General features: G+C 46.9%; 12 protein-coding genes across 12 annotated transcripts; 4 read left to right on the forward strand and 8 right to left on the reverse strand.

Moving 5' to 3' along the window:
• Nucleotides 1–236: 236 nt before the first annotated feature.
• Nucleotides 237–2,371, reverse strand: M431DRAFT_512876 (hypothetical protein). Its single transcript, XM_024919924.1, has 3 exons — nucleotides 1,492–2,371; nucleotides 961–1,410; nucleotides 237–890 (listed from the first exon to the last, which is right to left on the reverse strand). Exons 1-3 carry the CDS (start codon nucleotides 2,269–2,271, stop codon nucleotides 489–491), a joined length of 1,632 nt encoding a protein of 543 aa, XP_024769109.1. The 5' UTR covers nucleotides 2,272–2,371; the 3' UTR covers nucleotides 237–488.
• Nucleotides 2,372–2,786: 415 nt separating this feature from the next.
• On the forward strand, nucleotides 2,787–4,424 carry M431DRAFT_126229 (hypothetical protein; the record flags this gene model as incomplete). The annotated part of the gene is made up of 1 exon (XM_024912271.1): nucleotides 2,787–4,424. The coding sequence occupies one exon, from the start codon at nucleotides 2,787–2,789 to the stop codon at nucleotides 4,422–4,424; it is 1,638 nt and encodes a 545-aa protein (XP_024769110.1).
• Nucleotides 4,425–4,753: 329 nt separating this feature from the next.
• M431DRAFT_500211 (hypothetical protein) lies at nucleotides 4,754–6,557 on the reverse strand (the record flags this gene model as incomplete). Its single annotated transcript, XM_024917901.1, has 3 exons — nucleotides 4,754–4,813; nucleotides 4,878–6,133; nucleotides 6,530–6,557. The coding sequence occupies 3 exons, from the start codon at nucleotides 6,555–6,557 to the stop codon at nucleotides 4,754–4,756; spliced, it is 1,344 nt and encodes a 447-aa protein (XP_024769111.1).
• Nucleotides 6,558–7,765: 1,208 nt separating this feature from the next.
• Nucleotides 7,766–9,470, reverse strand: M431DRAFT_10020 (hypothetical protein; the record flags this gene model as incomplete). The annotated part of the gene is made up of 3 exons (XM_024911175.1): nucleotides 7,766–8,548; nucleotides 8,612–9,113; nucleotides 9,196–9,470. The coding sequence occupies 3 exons, from the start codon at nucleotides 9,468–9,470 to the stop codon at nucleotides 7,766–7,768; spliced, it is 1,560 nt and encodes a 519-aa protein (XP_024769112.1).
• A 762-nt stretch (nucleotides 9,471–10,232) lies between these two features.
• M431DRAFT_512879 (hypothetical protein) lies at nucleotides 10,233–10,709 on the reverse strand (the record flags this gene model as incomplete). The annotated part of the gene is made up of 1 exon (XM_024919925.1): nucleotides 10,233–10,709. A coding segment is annotated over exon 1 (422 nt), but the record flags the coding sequence as incomplete, so codon positions are not given.
• Nucleotides 10,710–10,720: 11 nt separating this feature from the next.
• M431DRAFT_97428 (hypothetical protein) lies at nucleotides 10,721–11,643 on the reverse strand (the record flags this gene model as incomplete). The annotated part of the gene is made up of 2 exons (XM_024924937.1): nucleotides 10,721–11,252; nucleotides 11,333–11,643. 2 exons carry the CDS (start codon nucleotides 11,641–11,643, stop codon nucleotides 10,721–10,723), a joined length of 843 nt encoding a protein of 280 aa, XP_024769114.1.
• An 897-nt stretch (nucleotides 11,644–12,540) lies between these two features.
• M431DRAFT_126235 (hypothetical protein) lies at nucleotides 12,541–14,136 on the forward strand (the record flags this gene model as incomplete). The annotated part of the gene is made up of 3 exons (XM_024912272.1): nucleotides 12,541–12,856; nucleotides 12,936–13,221; nucleotides 13,427–14,136. 3 exons carry the CDS (start codon nucleotides 12,541–12,543, stop codon nucleotides 14,124–14,126), a joined length of 1,302 nt encoding a protein of 433 aa, XP_024769115.1. The 3' UTR covers nucleotides 14,127–14,136.
• A 673-nt stretch (nucleotides 14,137–14,809) lies between these two features.
• On the forward strand, nucleotides 14,810–15,995 carry M431DRAFT_500216 (hypothetical protein; the record flags this gene model as incomplete). Its single annotated transcript, XM_024917902.1, has 4 exons — nucleotides 14,810–15,037; nucleotides 15,090–15,413; nucleotides 15,476–15,650; nucleotides 15,712–15,995. The coding sequence occupies 4 exons, from the start codon at nucleotides 14,810–14,812 to the stop codon at nucleotides 15,993–15,995; spliced, it is 1,011 nt and encodes a 336-aa protein (XP_024769116.1).
• Nucleotides 15,996–16,086: 91 nt separating this feature from the next.
• Nucleotides 16,087–16,869, reverse strand: M431DRAFT_524626 (hypothetical protein). The gene is made up of 2 exons (XM_024920584.1): nucleotides 16,756–16,869; nucleotides 16,087–16,705 (listed from the first exon to the last, which is right to left on the reverse strand). Exon 2 carries the CDS (start codon nucleotides 16,694–16,696, stop codon nucleotides 16,190–16,192), a length of 507 nt encoding a protein of 168 aa, XP_024769117.1. The 5' UTR covers nucleotides 16,697–16,705; nucleotides 16,756–16,869; the 3' UTR covers nucleotides 16,087–16,189.
• Nucleotides 16,870–17,938: 1,069 nt separating this feature from the next.
• On the reverse strand, nucleotides 17,939–18,961 carry M431DRAFT_97541 (hypothetical protein; the record flags this gene model as incomplete). The annotated part of the gene is made up of 3 exons (XM_024924943.1): nucleotides 17,939–18,388; nucleotides 18,444–18,725; nucleotides 18,803–18,961. The coding sequence occupies 3 exons, from the start codon at nucleotides 18,959–18,961 to the stop codon at nucleotides 17,939–17,941; spliced, it is 891 nt and encodes a 296-aa protein (XP_024769118.1).
• A 1,017-nt stretch (nucleotides 18,962–19,978) lies between these two features.
• Nucleotides 19,979–21,902, forward strand: M431DRAFT_534836 (hypothetical protein; the record flags this gene model as incomplete). Its single annotated transcript, XM_024920933.1, has 3 exons — nucleotides 19,979–20,072; nucleotides 20,166–20,878; nucleotides 20,940–21,902. The coding sequence occupies 3 exons, from the start codon at nucleotides 19,979–19,981 to the stop codon at nucleotides 21,900–21,902; spliced, it is 1,770 nt and encodes a 589-aa protein (XP_024769119.1).
• An 807-nt stretch (nucleotides 21,903–22,709) lies between these two features.
• Nucleotides 22,710–23,551, reverse strand: M431DRAFT_486751 (hypothetical protein; the record flags this gene model as incomplete). Its single annotated transcript, XM_024916416.1, has 2 exons — nucleotides 22,710–22,910; nucleotides 22,976–23,551. 2 exons carry the CDS (start codon nucleotides 23,549–23,551, stop codon nucleotides 22,710–22,712), a joined length of 777 nt encoding a protein of 258 aa, XP_024769120.1.
• Between the last annotated feature and the right edge of the window lie 51 nt (nucleotides 23,552–23,602).

Raw genomic sequence — 23,602 nt, forward strand, 5'->3', positions numbered from 1 at the left:
CGGCTTAGCGACAGTCGGGGAGCCTCACATGGTGCAGAACGCGCATTTCCTTGGAAGCAGCCAGATCTTAGCGCTGCCGATGCACCGAAAGGCCCTATTGGGGTTTAGTTGCAGCATTTGGGCTCGTAAATCGGGCGATGATTACCGGGATCGTTTTGGAAGCAACAGTGCAGAGGTGAGATTGTTCACGATGACGGATTCAATAAAGTCAAAGAAATATCATGGAGGAGAGGTGAGAGGTTGAGTTTAACCAGTGCTGTATTTTTCTTTCGTTGGATACCTGAGGTGTCGATCTGGGTTATCGATAATGCTCTTCAACAATCTAGATATTAAAGGAAGGCACAACATCCATCCGTCCATGTCTTTCATAAACCTCCAATGACGCAGCCTTAACAAATCCAAAACCATATCGCATCGCTATTCTTCCTGTTTATAAACTCCGTCGCTAAAAATTGAACCAGGCACTTGTTACCAGGGGATGCATCAAATCACACCAGCAGCGGATAGTCGCCAATCTCCGCCATGGCATCCCGTAAAGTCCACTCTGCCAGTGGATCTTCGTGTCTCTTGGTCCAGCAATGCCTCAATATGCGCTGCACGCTCTCGCAGTTGCCAAAGTTAGTCTCCGCTGTGCTCAGGATCCGAGTCATGAGACGCTCGAAAAATGGCTGCTGATCTGGTCGAGCCATCGATCCCGCCAGGCAGATGGTCCAAACTACGCCTCGAAGCGACACCTTCTCAGGGGCCTGCTCAAGCTCCTTTATCACGGCTGCAACAGCGCCGTGGATATCGGCCTCGGCGGGGTGAGTCGTTGAGAGGATCAGGTGGAGATGCACGAGGGCTCCAGCTGCAAACACTCGCGATATGTAGCATGAAACTGGGGCATTGGGCTGCGATAGATTGTCAGTATGGCTGGTGGTGATGGGATAGACCTCAACAAAGGATCAAGGGCAAACGAACATGACGGCTTTGCACACGCAACTCCTCAATGCCATCTCGCAGCATCTTCTCGATGTTGGCCAGCGATGCTCGCCTCTCGTCCAAGCCGGGGAAGTCGATTCCTGCCCCGATCATGGACAAGTCTCCAATAAGTCGCATCACCCAATTCTGACAACCGACAAAGTCTGCCATGAGAATTTCTTCCGAGTCAAGCCATTGTCGATAGGGCATGCGGGGAGGTATGCCGGACGAGGCTGTCGACAGGATTTCGAACCAAAGCAGCTTTGTGATTTCAAAACGCCTTGCGTACTTCATCCCACGCCGGAGAGACGAGCCTGGGCCGCTCGGCGCGTATGGTGGTGTCGACTCGTCATCATCTGAGTCTTCGAATGGCGGTAATCTAATCTTGCTTGCAACAGTTGTAAGGGCGTCAAGGTGAGTCTGCCAGCCCCTTGAGCCGCCTTGCAACACCTATACCATGCGCCCAAGTTAGGAGGATGAATTCGTTTTTACACACACACTTTGAAGTTACACATGGTCACTCATACGAACCTCAAAGCTAATTAGACAGCAGCCGCTGGAGATGAAGGTGATGAGCCTCTCGCCGACATCTAGTGCAAGATCGCCTTCATTCCCCGATAGTGCATGTCGCATGGCACTCAATGCAGTGGTGTGATACTCTATCAGTTCCGCTTCCATGTACTCGGTTCCCCGCGCAAACTTGGTTCGCTGATACAGTGCAGCCAAAGTCAGCGAGGCTTGTCGGAGCGGACGATTGTTCATCAACAACCAGAAGAGCCAACCACGGCCGCCGAGCTCTGCTTTGTCAGTGTAGTACGGATACTGGATGAAGAAGATGTAGTCCAGATACAGCATGATGAGCTCGGCCTCTCGGAACCGCATTTCCTGACTTGGGCAGGAGGCCCACAAGGCCTGCTCGGGCCCGGTGACCGCGTCTTGCTGCTGTTTCGCTGAGATTGTCCGCAATTGAGGGTCTATCCCAACAGGTCTGATGGGACCCTTGCTCAGCAGCCTTGCATTCTGCTTGACAGCCTTCTTGACCAGCGAGAGCTCGGCGCGAACCTGTTCCTCGTTATCCAGCCACGTCGGCCTGGGACCGTAGCCGTGACAGTGGATGCTGCGGTTGTCGCATTCCTTGCAGAAGGGGTGGCCCTCGTCGCATTTGCGGTGCCTGATACGACAGGTCCAGCACCCTCTTTTGGACCTGCTCCTTACCGGCACCTTAGCTGGCAACATTGTGCGAGGCGTGGGTGTAACGGGGGGGGGGCCCTCAATCTGGAGACGCGAGTGTGGGAAGTTCGCGAGTTGCATGTGGGCAAAGTTGGGGAAAATGTGTCAGCCCATGACCCTCATGGGGAAGATGGGTGCTACGGTAGATAAGAGAGCAGCGAGCCAGCCAGCTGTCAGCCTGACTCATCAGACATGGGCTGGCATGAAGCCACTCCAGATCGAAGGCACTGTCTCGAGGGATCCCCCCCACCCATGCAGTCTGCGACACGACCACGGATTGCTACTGGCCCCATGGGGAGCCACCAGTGAACGAAGCCGCCTCCAAAAGAAATGCTCCGGCCCCACCTTTCCCGAGCTATCGTCAACCCGCCGGGCTAGATGGCCTGGGCTAATAGTCTGTCGCAGGATGCTACGATACTGGATGGACATCAGGTGGCCCCGTTGATAACCGGGTCTGTTCGAGTCAATGGTCGTTGTTCAAATAGTCCAGTTCAGACTCACGAAATGGATGAAGATTGTTCATTCAGCACCCAAGCAAGCGTTGAGCATTGTTGTACTTCATACTTTGAGACAAAAAAAAAAGGCAAAGAAAAAGGATGACGACCACTCTGTTTACAAACGGCAAGTTCTTTGCCGATCAAGGCAAGGGACAAGAGCATGATACCAAATTCCACGACTGCATGCTCGTCGAAAATGGCAGAATCGAATACATCGGCAGTGATGATGCCAATATCAGGGCTGTGGCTGCTTCAAAAGGCGCCAACCTGCGGGATCTTGATGGCCATCACGTTCTTCCCGGCTTCATCGATGGCCATGTACATGCTCTCCTGCTAGGTCAGTCTCTACAGAGACTAAACTTGGAAAGATGTCAGAACCTAGAGGAGATCCGCAACGCTATCAGCACTTACGCAGCAACACATCCCGATGCACCTCGCATTCTGTGTGGTGGCTGGATGGAGTTCATGACTGACGGAAAAGCTGACGTCTCTATGCTGGACGACTTGGATCAAAGACCCATTTATATTGTATCGCGGGATCTTCACTCTTGCTGGTGCAACACGGCAGCTATTAAAGAGATGGGCGTGGAGTCTACGCCAAATCCTGTAGGAGGAACCATTCATCGCGATGCGCAGGGCAAAGCAACTGGCTTCCTAAGCGAAGCTGCGTGCACAGTCCTAGTATGGCCGCACTTGGCACAAATTGCTACACCGGAGGAACGGGTTGAAGCCTTGCGAGATGCAATCCATGCTCTCCATGCTGTTGGATGCACTGGATTTGTAGAAATGGCTATGGACGATGTTGCATGGGATGCACTGAAAACTCTCCGCGCAGAAATGGGCGGCCAGCTGCCTGTACATATTGCAGCTCACTGGCTTGTCCGTCCTACGGATTCTACAAAAGGCGACTCGGAAGAGCTCATTCGAGCAATTGCATTGAGCAAAGAATTTAACGCTGCTACTTCGCCAGACTTCCGCATCGTGGGCATCAAGATAATGTGCGATGGCGTTGTTGATTCGTGCACGGCAGCTCTGATAGAGCCTTACTCTACTACAGGAGTATCGACGGATCCCATCTGGTCCCCCGAAGCCCTTGGGCCAATCGTTCGCAACGCAGATCAAGCTGGTCTGCAGTGTGCTCTGCACGCCATTGGAGATGGCGCTGCAAAACTTGCCATCGATGCGCTTTCGGAGCACGGTACCCCAGGTCGCCGCCATCGCATTGAGCACCTCGAAGTAACTAGCCCTGGTGATGGGGCTCGACTTGCTGCCGCTGGCATCACCGCATCCATTCAGCCCGCGCATGCCGATCCAGTCCTGCTCAAGGCCTGGCCGGAACTGCTGGGTACAGCTCGCTGTGGACGAGCATTCGCATATGGCGATTTTGCTGCCTCCGGAGCCAACATTTCCATTGGGTCCGACTCTCCCACTGCATCATGGGATGTTCTTCGAAATCTTTACACCGCGACGACCCGGCGATCTGTGCGTGACAGGGAATACACGACAGTGGTGAACCCCGAGTTCGCCCTATCCCTGTGCCAAGCTATGCAGGGAGTGACACATGGAAGTGCGTACTCTTGTTTTGCCGAAGGCTGGACCGGAAGCCTGGCGAAGGGATTACAGGCCAATTTTGTGGTAGCCAAGATGGACTGGACCCCGCAATCGTTACTTCAGGCCCAAGTAAAGGAGACATGGTATCGAGGAAAGAGGGTGTATGATGCACCAGTAAGAAATTGATGACTGTAGTCATAGAAATAGAAAGATGTATAGAAAGATAGATAGATATAGATGATGTGTCTCTACAATTAGATTTTTGTTCATAAAAGAATGCAAATGACTATTGAGAGTATGTGATGTATGTGAGCGTGCAGTTTTGATCTCCAGTTATAATAATTGTACTATGAATTGTCCATATGGGCACCACATTACTTATCTCAGAATATTAACGTTAAGTAGGTTTGATATGTAATTGCTCTCTTAAGGAAGTTATTACGTAGATACATGTGGTGATGTTAATCTAATCCAGTGACGCCTATCCAAACCACCAAAGAGAGCCTTAAGTCCGCTTAAGCAAGGGACTGGCATGTAAATGGCCTATTAACTGCATGTCTCTGAAACTTGTGAATCTAGTGACAAGTGTTAGCACAAGAATTACTTCAAAAGAGATTAAGAAAGAAAGAATAAACTCACCAGCTCGACAATGCTAGCATAGGTGCCACAAACGAGGATAATCATGCCAATAATGAAGACGCTGCCATTGAAAAAGGCAGTCCTCCAATTCTTTCTCTCATACAACTTGCCTTCTTTGAGCAACACATACCACATCACTGGAGGTAGGTAAAAAGATAGCCCAGACACAAAAAGGGAGGAACTGATAGACAATAGTTCTGAAAAGAAGGGAATGGCTTCGGCGATGGTCCACGCAACCAGTGTCACAAGCCCAACGACTGCTAACCAGGACACCCAGCCTCCGACCGTATTCACATAACGGGTGATTGAGTTTCTGTATATCCTGCCGTGAATGAAGCGAGCAACGACAGTGGTGTTGATTGAGCCAGAGATGAAGATGACAGGGAGTGCCACTCCAAATGCGACTCTAGAAACGACTGATCCAGCCGAGAGCAAGGCAGGAGATTGAACATCCTGGCCTACAAAGGCATAGATGACAGCTCCTGTGACGGTATAAATAATAACTTCGATGATTCCAAGCCACCAGATGGACTTGATATAGTCCTTGGGCGTGTGCATCTCGTCCATGAAGGAAGGCTGAGCCCCAGCAAAGGCATATGCGAAAACAATACTGTTAACAGCAACAATTGCCTCTGAAAACGTCAAATCCTTCTGCGGCCAGGCAGACCAAGTTGAAGCTGACAAACCTCCAGGCTGAGATGAGCTCTGAATGCCAGTGGCAATCATGGTGATGCCAATAGCTATGATGATGGAGGCGAAATCAATATAGCCCAAGATCGCTGCCTCTGTAAACGACGGTGGAATCGCCAGTAGAAATAGTATAATAGCCGAAACAACCCCAAAAGCGAGAGAACACACTCCGCTCCCAGTGATAGTTTCAAAAGCAACCGTCCCCGTCAGACAATGCGACCCAGTAACCAGAATCAACTGCGAAGCAAAAATAATGCTAAACAATTTCGACCCGACTCCTCCCATCATCAATCTCCCAATATCCGCATAGTGAGCAACCTCCGGATATTTGAGCTTCACCTTTCCAAGGATATAACTCGCATACATAGCCACGAGCCCAACGCCAATACAGAGAATCACGCCGGCCACCATGCCGAGGGTTGCAAAGGCCGCAGGTAGACTGAGACTTCCTAGGGCAATGGCTTCGACGATGAGGACCACGGTTAGGCGGCGCCAGCTAAGACGATGGAAGTGAGCATCTCCTTGGATGGCACGTTGGGTTTCCACGTCGTAGGCTTTGCTTTCGCCTTCGAGATCGGCTTGAGTGGCGTTGTTGGATAGGTGGCGTGATATGGCATTATCGTCGATTTTTTTGTCTTTGCCGTTGGGAATTGTATCCACGGTATCGGCTTCAGTGATTGTAAAAGCCATTGTGTAAATTGAATTTGAAGAAAAATTAGATCAAGAAAGTTTTGATAGGACTTGCAGAAAGATCAATTGCAAGTCCGGCTGGCCAATATTTGAACAGGATATATCCGGGGAAAGATCCTGCTCACCTGCCCCGGAATCTTCGTCCGGGGTAATCTGGGGAATCTATTGTCTGTTAGTTTGTTTAGCTCCGTATGAGAGGAACGATATCTTATGTTTCTTCTTCGCGAGCTGAGATGAGAGTTCGGAGCTGTTTCTGTGGAGGCAATATTTACTGATCCCCCCCTGAGTCCCGGGAAACATCGGTGTATGAGTAGGCTGTGGTAATGACCCACCTGGAGAATCTTGACCTGGTTTAATGAGATCAAGGAGTAAATTTATGTAGTATTGGGAGCTAAAGATATCACAACACAAGTGTAGAGGTTCATGCTGTTCAACTACCAGCTCATCAGGCTTGCTGTGGTCTTCTGTATAACCCGTAATAGAACACGAGGCTGCTTCGAATTTTATTCTTTTATGGCAGTGGATGTTATTAGGCAACACTCTTTGATTAAACTTTTCTCACCCATAGATCTACAGTGATTACGCCTGTACTTGTGCAAAGACTGATGCCGTCATACAATAGGGATGGACTCTCTATCAAGCCACAGCAGCACGTTGCTTACATGTGGTTCGTAATATGGGCCCACTCATTATGAGCATTACGCCCTTTGCAAATCAGAAGAGGCAAAAAAGCAGTATTGAATGAATTATCTATACGACGTTGTCGCAAGGGCTTGCTCTGTGAATGGTCACGATGATCCGTATCTGAGACCAGGGTCTCACTTAAACCGGTGTTATCCTTTGGAGCTATCTTGCTTGCCCAGCTGTCAATCATTTAAGCTATGGGCTACGATGGGGATTTGAATTAGAGCTCCGAGAGCGGACATACGGAGTAATACGCATGAACCATTCAGATAACACCGATTGTGAACAACTGGAGAGCTTCGTTGTGGCCGGTGGCATCTCCGGAACGTAGCCGGGCAAGTGGGTCCCGGGGCCGAGGATCTAGCCCAGCCGTCGTGGGAAATTGTACGTAATGGAAACTCGAGGCTGGGATTGCGATTAGCGCAGTTTTGTCAACCTGTCAGTTGCAAAGGCGTACAATTATCAGATGGACAACGGCATATCGGTAGTTGATTGGGGGTCTTATTGATGGTGATTATCAACTGTAATGTGTATTGCTACAAGAGCATTTATTCTGGTCGCTCTTCAATTTATTATGATTAGTTGACTACATGCCAAGGATTTAGAGTAGCATCTAGGTGTATCTGCCCTCGAAGTTGGTGATGGTACATTCGGAAGTTGCGGTGTTGCACATTATTACTTGAGCTCGTGATTATCATCATGCGATTATCAATTTGTGGGAAAACAAAAACTGTATAGCCATATATATATAAACTGCCAAATACTCATATATCACTGTAAAATTAGTATAGGTTCAAGGTCCGTCAATGAAGTCGATGTGTCTCTTACATTACTATGTACTCTGGTTTTCCTTTTTCTTGGCTCTTTTGCTGATCATTTTGCTGTGTCTTTTGCTGATTCATCTGCTGAAACTTTTGCTGAATATTTTGCTGAGTCTTTTGCTGATCATTCTGCTGATACTTTTGCAGAATCTTTTGCAGACTATTTTGCATATTTTGCAGACTATTTTGCAGAGTCTCTTGTTGAGTCTTTGGCTGACTATTTTGCTGAATCTTTTGCTGATTATTTTGCTGAACCTTTTGTAGAACCTTTTGCTGATCATTCGGCTGAACCTTTTGTTGCACCTTTTGCTGATTATTTTGCTGAACCTTTTGTTGAACCTTTTGCTGATCATTCGGCTGAAGCTTTTGTTGCACCTTTTGCTGATCATTCTGCTGACTATTTTGCTGAGTCTTTTGCTGATCATTCTGCTGAACCTTTTGCTGGATTTTTTGATCGTCTTTTCGTTGCACCGTAACAATGCGTTTTTTTGTAGAAGCATCTCGCGCCTTTTTTCTTCTTTCTCGTGCCTGCCGTAATTTACTTTTCCTAATTAGGCTCATATCGTACTCAAGGCACCACCAGTTTCGTTGTTTTGATTTGAGACATTCTATTAGAGTGACATTATCGCGACGCTTTTCACTCCAAGTGAGCCATGGGGCTAGATGATCTAGAACATAAGGACGATGGTGCTTAACAGCGTAATCGTGGATTTGATCCACAATACATATAAGGTCCGATGCATTGGTAAGGGATGCAACGTCCCCTGTCCATAGCAACTCAATATTCTAAGACATATTCGTATCATTCATTCAAACAGCACATGAGGTGACGAAGTGGTAGTAACTTACACATGTTTCTTTAGAGGTCCACGCCACATAGACCGCCCATTGAGATCCGTGTGATGCAAACGCAAACATTTGGGAATGAGGTGACTTTATGCTCTGGTACTCAGCAACATTATCGGGATTCCGGGCTAAATCGTCAAGCATAGATAAATATATCTGACATGCATGCTGAATTTGTTGTTTGGCCTCTTGATGGTCCGTTGTCCGTTTCTTTGCTTCATAGACAGCAAAGGGAAACACAAGATCAGCGTCTCCCCATACGCCATCAACAACTAGGCTGCAACTTGTGTTGTTCGTCATGGATTTGAGGCGATGTTGGGAGAGACGGTCGTCCGGTTGCTTATTGCTGTAATCTGCTTGGTGGCCAGCATCCAGAAAATCGCGACTGACATATAGAGCTCTGGGGTCATATGTGGTGAGGCCGAAAGTGGCATCCGGAATTCGGGCTTTAACAATCTTCTTTTTATCGGCATCTTCTTCAACAAATTTGTACTTCCTCTTATCCCTACCGCATAACAAAATCTTGGTGTTAGCGATAAGAGCTGATATACTCGCTTAACTGCCTCTAAAAGCGGACATATGCTGACATTTTGAACCACTCGTCATCGAGAATTAAACCGAATACATCATGCCACGCGCAAACCTCCCAGGAGAATTCCGAAGATTCTTGTAGTTTCATATTGTTTGCACGTCTGTGTAATTTGGAAGCTCTTTGCTTAATGATTTCTACCTGTTGAGCGCTCAAAGTGCTTTGGTAGTTCGAAGTGCGAATAACCGGGAGGAATCGCAAACATAGCTTGGCTTTCACGCTCAGCTGATCGCGTTCCCTCACGCGGGAGAATGGCTGTGGAACCAACGGCATGGTGCGCTTCCTTGGCAATCTGAATAAAATCTAGGCTCAATAATAGCGCTATATTAGGTGAAACATACATGGACCTACGCCAGGTCTTTTACTAAATCAGGCACAGATGCAGACATTGTGTTGGGATGTTCTGTCTTGTTTCAATATATCTGTCCATACCAGTTAAGGAGATACCGGTGCACTTTCGGTCTGCGGAGTATGCGTATTATTTACACTGAATAGAGGCCTCGGACATGAAATGCTTGGGATCATGGAGGCAAGGTACATCCACGCCGGTGGAAACGCAAGGCTCGGAGCCTTGTTCGAAGTGCATGCCAAGAAAAGAATTTGCCATACAGTGTGTTTTTTCTTTAAAGAGAAACACATTAGGCGGTTTTGATAGGGAAGGTTTTAGAAAGACAGGCTCTGTTGTCCTCATGCGGATACTTATATGAACACACACTTCTCTTCTGAGCCCTCCAGTTGGTCGATAAAACGATCTTTAGGCCTCACCGACAGTTCAAAAATTCACGACGAACAGACATAAATCTGCCTTTCGACTGTTATTATCGTTTTATGAGCCTCAACCCCCTCACCCCAATTTCCTAGTACGGCTAGATGTGCGGGGATGTTGCAAAGATGCGCTGTTGATAGGTCCTTTGTATGCACAACGACCAACACACGTTGCCATTGCATCCGGCGTGCATATTAGGCAGCGAAAGGCAGAATTGAAGATTATCGCTTCAAGGTTTTCGTTGTTTAGACGAAAGTTCAACTATGTGCATCAATTTTGAAGCCAAATATCTGTTCTCTACAAGTTGTCTTCAATCAGAATCCGATGATATTGAGATGGCCTTTGGATGAATTGTGGCAACTTCTTTCTCTACTTCTTTCGTTGCATCTTCACGCTGACGTTTCCCTTCCGAGCTGACACATCTTCGTTTTGCTTTCCCCCGAGTTAGGTCAGAAGGCTTGCGTTTGCGTTTGTGTGTTTCTTGTGATTTTGTCTGCTTATCTTTTCTTAATGCCTCTCCGAGGATGGTCCAAAATGGCCGTAATTCTTTGGGGACATCCCAATAATCGAAGAGTAAAGGGTGCAGACTATCTCGAGCACACCATGCTTCCAGATGCTTCAGCACAAAAGGTAAGTGGTGTTTAAGGGCATAATCGTGGATTTGGTCAACGATATATGTTAGTTGCAGTGCATCGGAGGCTTGTTGGATGTCTCCTTTCCAAATTGTCTCAAGCATCTACAAAAGCAATTCTGCCAATTAGCCCCTAGACTGTGTACGTATCTGAACAGAGTTACTTACACAATCTTCCGAGGAACTCCAAGCTACAGACACCCTCCAATAGCTTGAGTTTGATGTAAACGCGAAGAACTGAAACCGAGGGCTCTCCTCTGTCTGATATTCGCTGACGTTATTTGGGTTACGGGCTAGATCATCTAACATCGCCAGATATGTCCTACAAGCATGTTTTATCTGCTTTTCAGCTGCATCGTGATCCTGGTAGTTGTTTTTAGCCTCATAGGCAGCAAATGGAAAGATAAGGGATGTCTCTCCCCACATTCCATCAACAACAAGCCCGCATCGAGGATTACGCATCATATCGATAACACGTCTCTCGTAAAGTAGTGGATGTGGTTTCTTCTTCTTTGGATCTCTTCTGTAAGCGTGATGCTGAAAGGCCAATGACATAGGTTCAAAGAATTTGATGCCAAATGTGGCATCTGGGATCCTTTTTTTAATGATTATTTTGCCCGCATTGTCTGCTTCCACATATTTGTAAGGCCTCTTGTCACTATAATGATCGATACAAATAAAGAGTCAGTAATTTCAAGGCATTCTGACGGCTTTGATAGAGAAGAAGAAAAAGCTTACAGTATGAAATTGTCATCGTTGTTAATCATGCCAAACACGTCATGCCAAGCAGAAGCTTCCCAATAGAACTCTGAGACTGTAGGGACATCAACTCTTCGTGCTCGCCAGGTCAGATTTTCGGCTCTGTTACGCAGCTCCTTTTCCTGGGGTTCATTCAAAGTTTTCAAGTATTCTGTAACGTTGAGGTCGGGAATAAACACATTCCATGCTTTGGCTTTTGCCTCATGACATGTTTTAAAGGGCGTTGGCAGCAATGGCATTGTGCGTTCCCTCGGTTTCCTGACAAAATCTTCGCGCTCTGAAACATCCATGGCTGCAGTTTCGTTTGCAACGAGTGCAGGGTCTAAATCGATTGACAAAGAGATGGATTAATGATAAATTTAAACATTTCTGACATTAACGAGAAATAATGGCAAATATTTGGGGTTTCTTCTAAACATATATGCATGGATAACTGGGCGACGATGCATCAAACCTGAAACGCATGTGGCCGCAGTGAAAGAGGCCCAACTGCGGTGGACAAAACTGCACCAATTGAAGTGCACGACCAAGCGCCCGAAATTCCGGCGAGAAAAAAAAACGGCAGAGAAACAAAAGTTCAAACCAGTAGAAACAACTGTCTTTGCGGCTGTACGCAAGATCATAAAACCTCCCACAGGTAATTTATCTGCTCGGCCTTTTTAGAGTAGGGGTTCGTCTTCAGAGCTTGAGGCTGTATACAGATGGTAAAACATGTCACTCAGGCCAGAAAAGCGGGCGTATCATGTTTTCTGAGCAACGCAGGTAGAATATCATATTTTAGATACTGTTTACTCATAAGAGCACGATCAATGATTGGTTCGTATTATTTTTAGAGAGTCCTTGTGAACGTTGCACCTAGTTCCGTGAAGCTACCGTTCGTGGTGTGAGGGAGCTTGAATGCCATCGTTCAGACATCATCTTTCGCATTTTATTTCAGCCTACAAGGATAATCTCATAGTCAGAGAACGCAAAGAAGAATTCAGAAACATTATGACTTTGTTTAAGACCAGCAGCAATGCCGATTTGGAATCTTGCGATTCGGGTGGCGCCCGGCTCAGCGGAATACATATTAGCTAGGAAGCTGTTAGTAAGCACTGATAAACTCTTTCAACATTAAACTCAATACGAATTGAAGCCTCAACACGATCTCATTCTTGCAATGGTAATGACAAGTATTCAGCAAGAAAATGCCCATTCGGAAACTAAGGAAAGACTCAAATAGATCTGGTGCAAAGGAATTCGAATTCATTGTCTTGTCTGGGGATGAAACGGGGAGAGACCGAGAGACCCAGAGACGAGTTCGCAGCGTCGCTCAAGCCAACTATCGCCGTCAACATCCATATGGGCGACGCCGAACAACCGTGGAACTTGACGTTACGCCATTGTTAGATGGAACGATTCAGAGTCCAAATGCTTTGCCTAGTCAAGTCGTTCCAAGACCGATGACAATACTAGACGCAAGCCGGTCCGATCCATTTCAGTCGTTCGGATTCGGAGACAATCGTCGAGCACACCGTCTCTGGGATCACAGTTGGTCTCTCACATAGTAGTCGGGCAAACCTCCTCTGACCGTTCTTCATAGTGTATGATGGGACGTGTCCCAAATTTAACACGCTAGTTCAAATCGGCTTCGTCGATCTGGCTCGAGAGACAATAGCGCTTTCGCAAATGCTCTCTGCATCTGCGTGGCATCTCGTTCATTGGCTAGGATGCGAGAGCGACTCGGGCGAAGACGCCCAGTACGCTATGATCTCAACACAAAATCTTCAGCAGAGGTTAAACAGCGTGGCAACCGGTGCTAGTGACGAGGTTGTCATCGCTGTTCTGACATCTGCGGCATACGCGGTAGGTGTCGAAGCTCTCTGTTTGTTCAAAGAGTAAGTGCTCTAACAATTACAGAATTTGATTAAAGAGCCTGGAATGTTCCAAGTCCACATGGACGGGCTTTCGCGCATCCTCCATCTCAAAGGCGGCGAGGGTTCATTACACTCACCTCCTCTCCGGCTTGCTCTGTTTTGGTAAGGTAAGTCTCTAAAACGTCAAGATAGAATGACTGACTCACATTTTGATAAGGATCGAAATTAATGGACGCTTCCGACAAGATGCAGCACCTCAGTTTCCTCCGCCCAATGATATCCTTTCCGGCCAGAGCAAACTGAACTTAGCGTTATTCGATGCAGCACAACTCTCATCCGGCTGCGTTATTCCTACTGTTGAAAGATGTGAAGTAGCGAATTACCTTTGTCAGCAGCTGAGGCATCTCAATGACATAATTGCGTCGGAAACTTTGACACGGGACTTATGGATCGATCCCTTATTTCGTGTTTTTCACATATCACCAGTACTACATTACTTTCTCTCTCTTCCGCGATCATCAATACATGATGAAATTAATGCTCGTCAAAGAGAGTGCTTCCGCCTTGCGGGAATTTTGTACCTTGGCAATCTTCGCTCTAAATTTGACTTTGAGCCTGGTGCTGGCATGCTCTACGGAACAAAATTGCAGTTGGTACTTGGTTCAGAAGGGATGCTTCCCACGTGGGATTCGTCAAATATTTTTCTAATCTGGATACTCACTGTTGCAGCCTGCTCGCCGATTCTCTTTGATGATCTGAGAATGCAATTTGCGGCCTTGTTGTCGGAAAGCGTTCGGTCCATAGGCTATGTAACCTCCCAGGACTATTTGGCTGCGATAAATGGATTTATGTGGTGTGATGCAGCTTTTGGCATGTCTTTACATTCTTTGTCAAGACAGATATATGGAGAAATATAATAGCAAATGCAGCTATTGACGAACAAATGAAAATGTAACAACCATCTTGACATCATGTGCCAAAATGCAGTAATGAAACTATCTCTATTCAGAATGGAATCAACGAAGGGGTAATATTACAATGATCCGTAGGTCTCAAAGCGTAGAATCCCGTCAATAATAGCGATGTAAAACATGTAGCTTCTTTAATATCTGCAGCATGACGACTCAAACACAAAAGCACTAGACAACAGCCACCAGTAGTAAATGATCGGGCGTATACTTAGTTGGCCGGGTGGCATGTCTCCACCGGGATCAAGTGGGCGAGCTGAGCAGACTTAATGCAATGACAGGGATGAGATGTGGCCTATTTTGTCCTAGTTTGCCAACCTAGATGGAATCTATCTGACATCCGGACATCTCGAGCTCGCGACTTTATATCTAATAAGAAGACTTTTGTAAGCGATGTATTAACAACACTAGAACTTTGATTATAAACATCAATTATAAATGACCAGATTATATCATGACGTTTGTTTCATAACGTCGCATCATCCTACGGAGGAACATGTAGTCCATATCCTAAAACTATATAAGACCATTAAACGCATTGCTACTGAACAAACATTCGATATCAAAAAACACCTAAACAACAACATCATTACTCATTTATAAGACACATTTACTTCATAACCACTGCAAAAATGGTTTCCACAGTTTTAGTAACCGGAGGCTCTGGCTTTGCCGCAGCACACGTCATTCGAGCTTTTCTCAACAAGGGTTATAACGTGAGGGCCACAGTTCGATCGGAAACCCGTGGAAAGGAAGTTCTTGCTAGCCACCCAGAGCACAGTGCAAAGCTTTCTTACGTGATTGTACCTGATATTGCGGAAAAGGGAGCCTTTAATGACGCTCTGAAGGGCGTAGATGGGGTACGTCCGTTGTTAATCATGCTATCTAAAATTTGATGCTCACCTCTTCCAGGTTATCCACGTTGCATCTCCTATGCAGTTGGGTACAACTGATTTCGAAACTCAATTGTTCAGGCCTGCCGTAGACGGCACGGTGAACCTTTTGGAGGCCATTCAAAACAGCGGCGCAAATATCAGCCGCGTGGTCATTACATCGTCAATTTCTTCCATCTTGGATCCTCTCCAAGGCCAAAGACCCGGATACGTGTACACAGAGAAAGACTTTAGCCCTGTGACCAAAGAAGCTGCCATTGAGAGCGGAAATGCCATTCTCGCCTATCTAACTTCCAAGAGTGTTTCAGAAAAGGCTGCCTTCGACTACGTTGAGAAGAACAAGGTATGTCCAGTGCTGCAACGGAATATGCCAGGCAATGCTTTGTACTAACACATCTTAACCAGCCTAAATTCACAATCTCGGCACTGTGCCCTCCGTTCATCTATGGCCCTCTCATTCACCATGTAGGAAGCACGAAAGAACTGAATACCTCCTCCAACGACATCTATCGCCTCTTTAACGGATCAGAACAAGAAGTACCACCCACAGCTTTCTTCTCTTATGTCGATGTCCGCGATCGTAAGTACTCAGTTCAAGGAGAAAGTTACCAGAGCTTGCTGCTAATATGTTTCTCAACAAGTCGCCGAAGCCCACGTTCAAGCATTCGAGAAGCCAGCGGCCGCAAACCAGCGGTACCTCATTGCTGCTTCGGCTTACAGCTACCAGCAGATTTGCGACATTATTCGAGCCAAGTTCCCTGAGCTCAGAGAAACTACGCCAAAGGGAGAGACTGGAGCGCCTATTCCGCCTTCTTATCTCGTAGACACTACAAAGGCCAACACAGATCTCGGTGTCAAGTACCGATCATTGGAGGACACCATTGTGGATGCTGTCAACAGCCTTCGGAAGATTGAGAAGGCTTAAACTCATGTGACCTTCACAGTATTATCTAGAACAGCATTAGTGTATCTAGTCAAAGCTAGCTCTAGTATACAATGGAGAAATTGAAGAACATGCACAAGAACTGATAACGAGTCTTTATTTAAGAATTGCTTCGTATACGGTATCTAAATGTCCGGATTTTGAATACCCATCGAATGTCCCGGAACGTTAACTCATTAATTGCCCACCTGGTAGGTTGTATACACAACACTCTCAATGCCCGCGCTACCGACGACAAATTTGACTCGCGCAAGAAGGACAGCAAAGTTCAGCCACCTATACTTTGGACTCGCCGTGTTGAACTTCAAAACTTCAAAACCATAAGGCTCAGTGACTCCCGAGTTGTTGTCCCCGGAATCTTCGCCAGCTCTACCATCCAAGGCTAGCATAGTTGCTCTGTCGAGATAGTCGTATCCCGACACGGTGATGCGCATAATTTGGTCGTCCGAGTCTTTGGCAATTAGTCGCATGTCCACCTCTGCGACGTTGTCATCGACATATCGCGTGAGGTAGTCTCCTCCTCCGGAGAGGACGTCAGCGATGTGTTCACCATCTGCTGATGTGATTGTGCCGTCCGAAATCTCGAACCAATTGGCCTTTCCTCTTGGGGTTTCACCAGTGTTGACCGGCTCCTTCGGGGTGATGGCCATAGTGAAGACGTGGTTGAGAGTAGGAAGCGACATATTGCCAGCCTATAAGCGTTAGCATGTGTATCAAAGTAGGAGGGTATGAAGGGACAGACAGTTGTTTCTTCGTGTCTTTAGTAAAGAAATTTTAAGATTGGCTTGATGTGTGGGAAGTGGGTTACGAATGGCCTTCGATGTCTGTCTCTTTATATCACGAGGCTGGGGAAGAAGCTGACAATGAGGCTTATTATCATTGTCTCATGACTAATTGGATGAGTGATTCTATTACTACTGCATACGTGATGAACAATTTGCCCATCCAGTCACATGCATGGGGGCTATCACATTCACTCTGGCAGCGTGTGGAACATTATACTGCGTCATTATCAATTTTGCGCCGAATTCCAGCCTATTTACTTACCTCATCAATGAAACATGTTGGCTGCAATGTATGAGACATGCGTATTTGCAATTTCAACCTTGCATATATTGGTATAGCGTGGCGCCTTACTGTTGCTCGACTTTCACCGATATAATATTGCAATGTCTCTTTACATATGCAAGGGGGCCAAAAATCCACTACAAGTCGGGCGATTGGCTGAAAACAGCGTGGATGCCCCGGTGTGGCTTGAGTGTTGGCTGCACGCACAAATCACATTGATGCGAGAACAAGGATCAGGTGTGTCCTGATTCGTGCAGTCGCAGGGCTTAGTCTATCGGACTGCCTCGCAGCCCGGAAATTGTGCGAGAAGCGGATCGTCTAATCTCGTGAGCTCACTTGCTATTAAAAGGTGATTATGAGGAGCTTTTGGTTGTGAGAATCTAGGTGGTTCAAGGCATAAAAGTAGTGGTAGTCGAGCAGCCTTGAGCTCATCGTGCAGCTCGTTAACATCCCATGCCAGGAAGTTGAAATCCGTAGGTAGCTGGTATGGTCGAGAGAAACGATTAATTAAGTAAACGTCTCAAAACCTACAAATTATAAGGTTGAATATTAACTGTCCCAGACACCTCATAAAAATAAGATTGGAAGGTCTCCAAGGTACGTAAATTGGCATTGGGCGCGGGCAAAATTAAGCTTGTATTCAGTTTTGATGCTTTGGTTAACAACATGCTATTTAAAGGCATCTGAATGAGTGTGGTGAAGTAAACTTGTATGCACAGTCGTTCTTTCAGAGAGCGATGTGGTCTGCTGCTGCATTCTAGTGTAAAGTTACCACTAGGTCCTTCAGTCCTTTAGTCTTCCAGGCATGGATGTTTTGAGGTCAGCCTCATAAGAGGCTGAGTTGCAACAATATCCCACTATTCCCCCCCCGTAAAGTCACCACGCAGCTCCATTAGGAGCAACCCTTTCTGAATAATGTCTTCCTTCCTTTTTACAGTCTCGGGAACATCCCATGCTACGTCAAAATATCGCCCATTCATAAAATCAGCCTCTACAGACGACAGCCACACAGCAGCTCCTCCCGCCAATGCGGGTGTATCCTTCGAGAATCGCACCCACTCTGGCGCTGTCATAGCTGTACGGACTGATCCCGGGTGAAGACTTGCGGCAAAAATATTTGGGTTTCCTGCTGTAATATAGCGTTGCATTTGAATCTGACTTAGCTTGCTAAGAGCATAGCTGTCTGTGTCCGGCGCCATGAATGGACCGAATGAACTTGCTATGTTGATAATACGACCTTTATTGGTCTTGCCTAATGCTTTCGCAAAATACTGGCTCATAATGATGGTGCCTTTTACATTGACTTCCTAGACACATGATATTAGCTTTCTGTAATTTGGCGGATAGAGACATAACACTGACAAAATCTCGCCAAATATCTGCCACAGGAGCTGTCAGAAAAGGCCCGCCCGACCCGATGCCAGCACAGTTGATGAGTACATCCGCTTTACCATATTCAGAACTGATCTGAAGAAAGAGATCTCGAACAGCATCTTCATCTGTGATACTCATAGCCTTTGTAAAAATTTTAACATCTGAATTGATCGAAAGAACCAGCTCTCTGGTCTTATCTAGGCCGTCTTGACTTCGAGCGATGAGGTAGAGAGCCTTTGCACCAGCCTTTGCAAACGACAGCGCCATAGCCTATTAATTGTGTTAGCGGCGAGCATCAGTCCAAGTGTTTCACTCTTTGAAGAGAGAGGGTGCAAAGAGATAACTACCTCCTTTCCGATCCCACTACTAGCTCCAGTGATTACAATCACCTTTCCCGCTTGCGATAACCGTGGGTTTTCTGGGTTGATAGCATCGTACACGTCCCGGTGGTAGGTGGTAGTAAATAAATTAAGAGTTGTAAAATAATCATCATCGAGCTCTGACATCTGTTGACTCATGTTGGGGGAGGTCAACCTGCTGTAGTAACTAGACTATTTGAGAGAATTATAGTTCGAGCTGGTCCGGAGAGACCTCTGCGCAGTTTCGCTGCTTGGGAATAGAGCTGTTCTATCGTCTAGAAATGGTGAGCTTCTGGGGTTCAAATTGAACTCGTCCTCAATATTAGTTTTGACTCTGATGGGCAATCTAGAGCTCTTATGAAAAGAAAGAGAAGACGACTTCGACAGGGCCTCTAACAGTGCACGCCGTGGACCCCTCATGTCTGCTGCCTATAAGTCCGGGAGTTTCTCCGTGCGTATATCCGTCGTGGCTATTGGCGGCCGGATTGATTGGCGCTTGGTTTCTAGAATTGTCTATTAGGGAAGTCTACAATCTCGAAAAATAACAGTCTTAAGTTTAGATATAAATGACTACGACTGAGTGAGGATCCTGGATATGCGAGGTCATCGCCGGCCATTTCCTGGTCGGGATGATTGATCGGCTGCGTCGTGAGTCTGACAGGGGTTATAGGCGCCATCGAGGCTCGTTTGATCAATAGATTAGCGGTTAGACATGGTCTTGCGATGAATATAGTCATTATAAGTGCAATTGGATCCGGCAGTTATTGAATCTCGTCCTATCGAGACAGGAGCCGAGATTGAGAAGCAGGCCTGAAAGGGTAACCACCGAGAGAAGTGGGGGTTGGTGAGGGTCGGTCATCACAGTGGAAAGACTTTGCTCGAGAATATTAACACATCAGGTTAGTTAGTTTGCGTTAGCTGGCGTAAAACATGCCGGTGATTGTGAATTGCAGAAGCCAATCCCCAGCTGTTTTTTAATAAGCGGTCTCCAAAAGAACAAAGCGATGTGGAGGCGAGTAAGATCTCTTCGACTCGGCATTGCCCAGATGTGGGTAAGCGTAGGTAGTTAATAGACAATCGAGATTCTCGTTGTCTTCACCGTGGTGAATATCCAACACATTCTTGTCTCAAACGCCTCACCTATACTACAATATTCTTTCGACAATGGCACGAAAGCGCCATCGTGAATACTTGGCAGATATTCCCCAATGCGGGATCTGTTCAACTACCGTTTACCAGCATGAAAAGATCATAGCGCGTATGAAATCTTCCAACATGGCTATTCTTTTAACTCCATCTTTCCTTTGAAGCTACGCTCGTCTTGTCGCTGACGATGTTTTTATGTGTCAAGTCTGCGGTAATTACAATTCGACCGCGCATATCGCTCTCACGGAACCATTTGCCAGGTACCCGTTAAAAGACTTCGACGTATATATGAGGGAGAGATATGAAACCAGCTTTGCCGACGACAACTCTCCAAACCACGCCACATCGCCTGAGTTTTGTGCGATGCACTTGGGTTGCTACCAGATAGTTCAACAGGTAGGCCATGTTGCAGATGAAGAGTCTTTGAATAGGCTCTGGATTCTAACGGCATGGAAAAATCCTTGGCGCGGAATGGAGCGCCTTCGTCTATCAAATGATATAATCGACGACGAAGTTCTTGAGAAGACCGCTCGATTCGGTGGGATACCGCTACTCTGTTCATTACCCAGAGAAATCATTCATATGATCAAACGATACTCTGAGGATTCTGTATTCTGGAGGTGTATGATGGCGATTCGACTTGCAGCCTGGATTTCTCGGACCAGCCCGCAGCCCGTCCGAGCTATGCCATTGAGAAGCGTCTTTTCGTGGGAGCGCAACGGAGAGTTGCGTCGCATTGAGCCTTTATCACCGCCACTACCAGTTATAAAATTGACTATAGATTGTGAAGGCATTCGAAAGATGGAGCGGCTTCCGACTCGGCCACAGTATTCCGGACGGTGGTCAAGGCCTGCCAAGCACCTTGCCTATATTGTTGAAGATGAGGCATCCCTCGAAGGAGTAAAAGTACAGTTAAAGGTATGTGTGCAATCAGAATCACATCAACATATCATCTTGACCTCACCATTTATTTCCTCAGGACGGCCGTTTCCGCCTCAAGCTACCTCGACAATTGCGCAACGTCCGCCTCCACGTATGGAACAGCCCAACACCTCCCAACTTATCGCTCTGTATGGTATATCCGAAAAAGATAATGCCAATACAGCGCTTTAATGTCGTTGAGTTGAGTGAAATACGAGGAATCACATTCTATCTCAATACTACCGTTGTATTGGCTATGCATATCCACCTTACAGAACAAGAATCCACCCTTTGGACAGATAAAGCTGTCTTGGAAGAGAAACGTCCTGATGCTATCTTTTCAGAGCCTATTAGGGTGTATCTGCCTTTACCAAAGGGTGACCGGATAACCTACCTCGGCGCTAATGGATCAGATGATCGTCTAAATGTCATATTTGTGAGAATGGAAAAAGCCGGCGATATCACCATTGGACAGCGTCAACCAGGCACCGGTGAAGACAAGGTTCTGGCAGCGCAGAGCTCTGTCTCATTGGTTTACTGCGAGCCAAACAAAAGAGAGATGTTGCCTTTCTTTGGTGCATATCAAGCATCCCCAGCAACATTGGATGTCGCTAGCCGCCCGATATTCGCTGAGATTGGTGCAAACCGGATGGGCCGATTCACTTATTACTCCTGGGCCAGTTTGGATGGAGTTTCTTCTGTTAGGATATTTTACGAGGATGATTTCGAATTTTGCCGAGGACTCATGTTCTACTATGAGAATGGTGCGAGTCGTACAGTCGGAGACTGTCGTGTTCAGATAGATCGGGAGGCGACTGTGGACAAACCAACCCAAATCTGTTTCCGAACCAAGGTTCCCGAGAGTGAAAATGGCGAAAATGGAATAGGAACGGTTTGCAAATTACGGGTGGAGTTTGAGCATCACAATGGACATGATGAACGCTGGCACTGTCTTCCTTTCAGGGGGATCATACGATTTTGGATTGCAGGAGGATTCTCGTGGCTGTCTGTCGAGCAATAAAAGGCAACAAATAGAAATGATAATCTATAAAATAAGTATCTAGGATCCCGAAGGATGTTTTGAAGTCTTCTTTTTCACCGTAGTACTCCACAACACAAGTTAGATTTACCCCCCTCAATCGCAATTGCCACACCCATACACCAAATTCCAGTGCAGCACACTGGGAAAGAAAATCACCATACAAAATTTCACATTACAACACTATAGACTATCAATCTGACCCAATTCGTTCAAAAATAACGAGGCCGTTGGAACGCGATCTCGTCGCCAAATTCATAGGGTTGCGGCCACTCTAGGTCATCGAATTCGTCATCGTCAAAGTCAACTTCAGCAGCCGGGGTCTTTGACGCCGCCGGCGCGTCTGACGGGAAGAAGGCGCGAATCTCATTGAGGCCAGCACCAATTGACATCTCTGATGACAGCTGCAGATCGAGAATATCATCGCCGAGGAAGGCATCGTCCTACAGCATCAATCCGTTGACTTCCCATCACGCAATCCCGACAACTACCAATGAATGGTCCAAGACAGCAAGAAATGAGCCCACTTCTCAGTGAATTGAAGCCATTGGCAACACAAGGCATCTATACACGTAATGCTCTTCTGCCAACTATGAATTCACCATATCTTTTGACCGCCTCTTCCAACCGGATATCAACATAGCTCACCGACACCATGACTTCACTCTCTCGGCCAACAGCAGTATCATCACGCATCAAGCCGTCGCCAACTCACTTCACTCGCTCAACAAAACTTTTGCAGCATTAGTATTGTCGCTATGTATCGATGCAATTACCCTTCCAGCTGCTTCACTCTTCATCCTCCTCCAACTCGGGATAGTGGCGCCAAATACCATCCGCGTAATCTATCCTCCTGTCACTCTCCAGATACGCCTTAATATTCGGCCTCTCCTTGATGGCATCGTACAGCTTAAACACGCCATCATGCTTGCCCTCCTTCCTCAACTTCTCCACCGTCTTGGGGAAAGCATACTGTGTTCCATCAAGGCACTAGCATGTTCCATCAGCAATTGCACAAAAGAGAAAGAAAGTTCAAAGTTCAAAGCAAGACTTACCTGAAACAGCACCAAGTCAACATACGTCAACTCCCCTCCATACAACCAACCCCCCTCACCACTCTTCTCCCCATCCAGCAATCTCTGCACATACGTAAGATACCTCGGCAATCTCTGCTCTCTAAACGCCTTCGCCCTCAACTTCGCCTCCTCCTTCTGATCCTCATAATACTTGTCCGTCGCAATCGGGTGATGCGTCTCATGCACCTCCACGCAAAGCCCATCCAGAATCGTCAACGCAATCGCATTCAAGTGATACACCGCGTCCCCGCTCGCCGGCGCAAGCCCCAGCTTCGGCGCCAGGTACAGCAGGATGTTGGGCAGCTGGTTAATCACCAGCTCGCCGTGCTTCAGTATCGGCGGCGCAAACACCGGCGGGTTCTTGTCGTCTCCCAGGTTCGTCGCCGCCATGTACGACAGAGTTGTGGGAGCTGCCTTGGCGGCCTTTGCCGTGTCGATGTAGCCGACGCCCGCTTCTTCAAAGAGCAACCGGACAACCTCACCACGACCAGGGATGCCCGGCCAGTAGATGAGCTCGTACTCGGTCTTGACACGCTTAGCCTCTGGTTCAGCCATTGTTGTCTTGTGTTTGTTCAGGTTTTCTCTGTAGTTGTAGTTGTTTTGACC

This window comes from Trichoderma harzianum (genome assembly GCF_003025095.1).
Source record: "Trichoderma harzianum CBS 226.95 unplaced genomic scaffold M431scaffold_18, whole genome shotgun sequence".
Lineage (NCBI taxonomy): Eukaryota > Fungi > Ascomycota > Sordariomycetes > Hypocreales > Hypocreaceae > Trichoderma > Trichoderma harzianum.